This window comes from Rosa rugosa, chromosome 3 (genome assembly GCF_958449725.1).
Source record: "Rosa rugosa chromosome 3, drRosRugo1.1, whole genome shotgun sequence".
In the NCBI taxonomy this organism is placed as follows: domain Eukaryota; kingdom Viridiplantae; phylum Streptophyta; class Magnoliopsida; order Rosales; family Rosaceae; genus Rosa; species Rosa rugosa.
In genome coordinates this window covers 30,669,935-30,673,705 of record NC_084822.1, presented here as the reverse complement: position 1 = coordinate 30,673,705, position 3,771 = coordinate 30,669,935, and the positions used below count along the sequence as shown (strand labels likewise).

Below are 3,771 nucleotides of genomic sequence, written 5' to 3'. Positions count from 1 at the left end.
CTCTGAGTCAGCTGCAGCATTTCTCCATCAACAATCTCGGTGATCCGTTTATTGAGAGCAACTATGGAGTCCATTCGAGACAGTTTGAGGTCGGTGGTTCTGGATTGGTTTGCTCGGTTGTGGGAGATTGAGAAGAATGAGTACTGGGGTTACATCACCAATTGCGGTACCGAAGGAAATCTTCATGGAGTTTTAGTAGGGTAAGTCTACGATTCTATTTTTTTTTTTTTTTTTTTTTTTTTGTGATTTAGAATAGATGAAGGATTGAGCTAGTTATGGCTAAACGAAAGAGGTGGATGTGTGGTTGATTCATTTCTTGCAGGAGAGAAGTGCTTCCGGATGGGATTCTGTATGCTTCGAGGGATACGCATTATTCGATATTTAAAGCGGCAAGAATGTATAGAATGGAATGCGTAAAGGTTGACACTCTGATGTCTGGTGAGATTGATTGCGCCGATTTTAGAGCTAAGCTTCTTGCTAACAAGGACAAACCAGCTATCATTAATGTTAACATAGGTAAGTGTAAGAGTTGAGGCAAACACATATGCATTCACTCATTATGCACGCGCAGCATCCTGGTTTGTTTTTTTTTTTTTTTGGTTGGTTGGTTCATTGAGTTGAGTTGCTTGCTTTGCAATTTGCAGGAACAACTGTTAAAGGAGCTGTGGACGATCTGGATCTTGTCATAAAAACCCTTGAAGAGTGTGGATTCAATCGTGATCGGTTCTACATTCACTGCGATGGAGCCTTATTTGGACTCATGATGCCTTTTGTCAAACTTGTAAGTCATCTAATTTCAACTCTTCTCATGCATAGGAATCTTATTACACCCATTTTAAACCTTTTGGTTCCATAATTGGGGATTTGGTCCTCAGGTTTTTCTTATAGGATTTTCTTTTGCCAATTGAACATGAATTATTCAGAATTTAAGTGTTGTTAACAGTTTACCTAAAAATGCCATGGTTATCGGATTGCCGCACTACATGTGACTATAGTAATTCCTTGTTGTCATTTAAATGATAATATTTCCTTCAGAGTGATCTAAATGAATGATAATGTAATCTTTGATTCAAAATTAATGAGTCTAGACAATGCATGAATAAGTGGATCCTGAAGTGAATAAATGTGGAAACTTTACTCCGACTCTGTTAGCCAAGAATGAGATTGGAGCTGGCCTAGATTTTTAGCTAGTGAGTGGTAGGTGGACAGATCAGCATGGAGCAGTGAAAAAAAAAAAAAATCTTGAGGATGCTATACAGAGCATTTATTCTGAATAACAGGAACATCTTAAGAGTTTTTTTTTCTGTTGCTTTCTCACTATAATATGCACATTTTTCTTTTCTGCGTTGCTTTATTCTGTTGCTCACTATGTTTGGTTGTGAGCAGGCACCAAAAGTTTCTTTCAAGAAGCCCATTGGAAGTGTGAGCGTTTCTGGTCACAAGTTTGTAGGATGTCCGATGCCTTGCGGTGTTCAGATAACAAGGCTGGAGCACATTAATGTCCTTTCAAATAATGTAGAATACCTTGCTTCAAGGGATGCGACAATCATGGGAAGCAGGAATGGCCATGCTCCTATTTTCCTATGGTACACCCTCAACAGAAAAGGTTACAAAGGGTTCCAAAAAGAAGTTCAGAAGTGTCTTCGAAATGCTCACTACTTGAAGGACCGTCTTCGTGATGCTGGGATCAGTGCCATGCTGAATGAGCTTAGCAGCACAGTTGTATTTGAGCGTCCTCAAGATGAGGAGTTTGTTCGTAGGTGGCAGTTGGCTTGCCAAGGAAACATTGCACATGTTGTGGTGATGCCAAGTGTGAACATTGATAAATTGGATGATTTCTTAAACGAACTAGTTGAAAAACGCTCAACTTGGTACAAGGATGAGAAAGTTCAGCCTCCTTGTATTGCAGCTGATGTAGGGACTCAGAATTGTCTTTGCGGGAAGCACAAGTGATTCATTTATTTTAGCAGTGTGCTGTTGTTGTATTGTAGTACTTTGTTCTGTTGAACTCCTGCATTTTGTAGTTCCTAGTATTGTTTCAGAGGGTGTTTCTCCCTTTGTTCTCATGATGCCTCCCTAGTCTTCTGATTTCTGCTCTCTTAGAAACTATCAAGAATCTTGCTGTACCGGGGGAGTGCTTTATAGTGGTTTAACCATCACTTGTTGCGCATAATGCAAGATTTTGGTTCAGTCACACAATTGTGCCCCTAATTTGATCGTAGATTCATTATAAATCTCCTTGCCAGATGCTTTTAAAGTAGTTTGAGCATCCCCAACTGCAAGCTGCACCAGCTTGAAGGTGGCATGGATTGATTTGTTGTTTGGTCTTTATTGCTCTTTTTATGTTTTGGAAATCATGGAGTTTAGCATGGACAATATCCTACCCTAGCCTAAATCTGATTACGGTGGAAATTGCTCATCTCAGGATTATGTATTTAGTTTGCTTTCCTAAGCTTGAATATCTATTGCATACACAACGCTGACGGACTATGGTGATAATATTATTAACTAAAGTAACAATGCTATGCTTTCACCAGTAAACAATTCTTTCTTTTTTCTCCCCACCAGGAAAACTAAAAGGAAGCATGGGCGGGTATTCCAACCCTTTACTTTGTTCTTGTGCAGTTCCACATAACACCGATAACCTTTGCTAATCTGCAGCTCCTCCATTCCTTGTGTTCCTCAACCTCTAAGAAGCTACAATTTTCTTTTGCATTTTCTGGTCCTTTTATCACCTTGGTTGTATGTAACAATTCACATTCCTCAACCTCTAAGAAGTTACAATTTTCTTTTGCATTTTCTGGTCCTTTTATCACCTTGGTTGTATGTAACAATTCACATTATACCAACCTGAAGAACTATGCATGTAGTGTTATCCAATATGTCTGAGTTGGATCCTTTTAGAAACTTTAGAAAATCTGTAATATTCAGGTTGCTTGGATTACCCTCTGATGGCCTCCACGGCCATTCCTCCATGCAAATATGATGTGTTTTTGAGTTTCAGGGGTGAAGACACCCACGAGGGCCTTAAACTAAATGGCTCATGCACTCTTGCAGAGGCACCCTTTGTGTTTCTTTTTCATCATTTCTGTATTTCTAGCGACGTTTGTCATCATTATGAGGAATGATCTTTCTCGATCTTTAAATAGTTGTACTCAATGCTCCACATCAGGCTAAATTCACTCTAAAATTATATCCGATGGAAGGGTTTGTACAGGTTAATGTATCCATGATGTCATGCACAGTAGTTCGAAAAAGGATCCATTTTTGAAAAAATCACGGTTTTTTATGCTATGGTAGGTCTCTTGGATTCTTTCGATGACCTGTATTTTGTTCAAGATTGGACATGAAAGGCAAGGCAGCTGATAATAGAATCCTTGCGCTCCAGTTTTATTTACTTGGAGAGCCTAAGTGATTAGACAAAGCAGTTGATCTTAGGCAACTTCAGTAGAGCGGATCTTTCTAATCACTAACCCGGCCTAGAAATTTTTTCAGCTGCTTTTGATCAGTCTTCCTCCTCAATATGCACTATTTTGTATATATGCTGTTTACTAGGGCAGCTCTCTTCAATTAAATTTGGGAGCTCATTTACAAGGGCACTATGTCGGATTTTGAGTCTCCTTGGTCTGTGTGACCATTGTTCCGGCCTCATGGTGTACCGGAAATTTAGTAGCTCCTTTAGGAAATCTTGTTCAGACCTGTTGGTCTGACGTTATAGGTAGGTCATTAGTGGCTCCTTGATTGTATCGTTCATACCACTTGTAACACTTC

At 39.4% G+C, this 3,771-nt stretch overlaps 1 protein-coding gene across 1 annotated transcript; it reads left to right on the top strand.

Annotated features, from left to right (window-relative positions):
• The first annotated feature begins 6 nt into the window (after positions 1–6).
• On the top strand, positions 7–2,069 carry LOC133739680 (serine decarboxylase 1). Its single transcript, XM_062167461.1, has 4 exons — positions 7–200; positions 323–516; positions 645–781; positions 1,387–2,069. The coding sequence occupies exons 1-4, from the start codon at positions 64–66 to the stop codon at positions 1,951–1,953; spliced, it is 1,035 nt and encodes a 344-aa protein (XP_062023445.1). The 5' UTR covers positions 7–63; the 3' UTR covers positions 1,954–2,069.
• Positions 2,070–3,771: the final 1,702 nt, after the last annotated feature.

What these genes read in the sequence shown, in the direction of transcription:
- LOC133739680 (XM_062167461.1), top strand. Translation starts at nt 64, where the DNA reads ATGGAGTCCATTCGAGACAGTTTGAGGTCGGTGGTTCTGGATTGGTTT. An exon ending in TATCATTAATGTTAACATAG is followed by an intron (nt 517 to 644) that starts GTAAGTGTAAGA and finishes TGCAATTTGCAG; the next exon opens with GAACAACTGTTAAAGGAGCT. An exon ending in TGATGCCTTTTGTCAAACTT is followed by an intron (nt 782 to 1,386) that starts GTAAGTCATCTA and finishes GGTTGTGAGCAG; the next exon opens with GCACCAAAAGTTTCTTTCAA.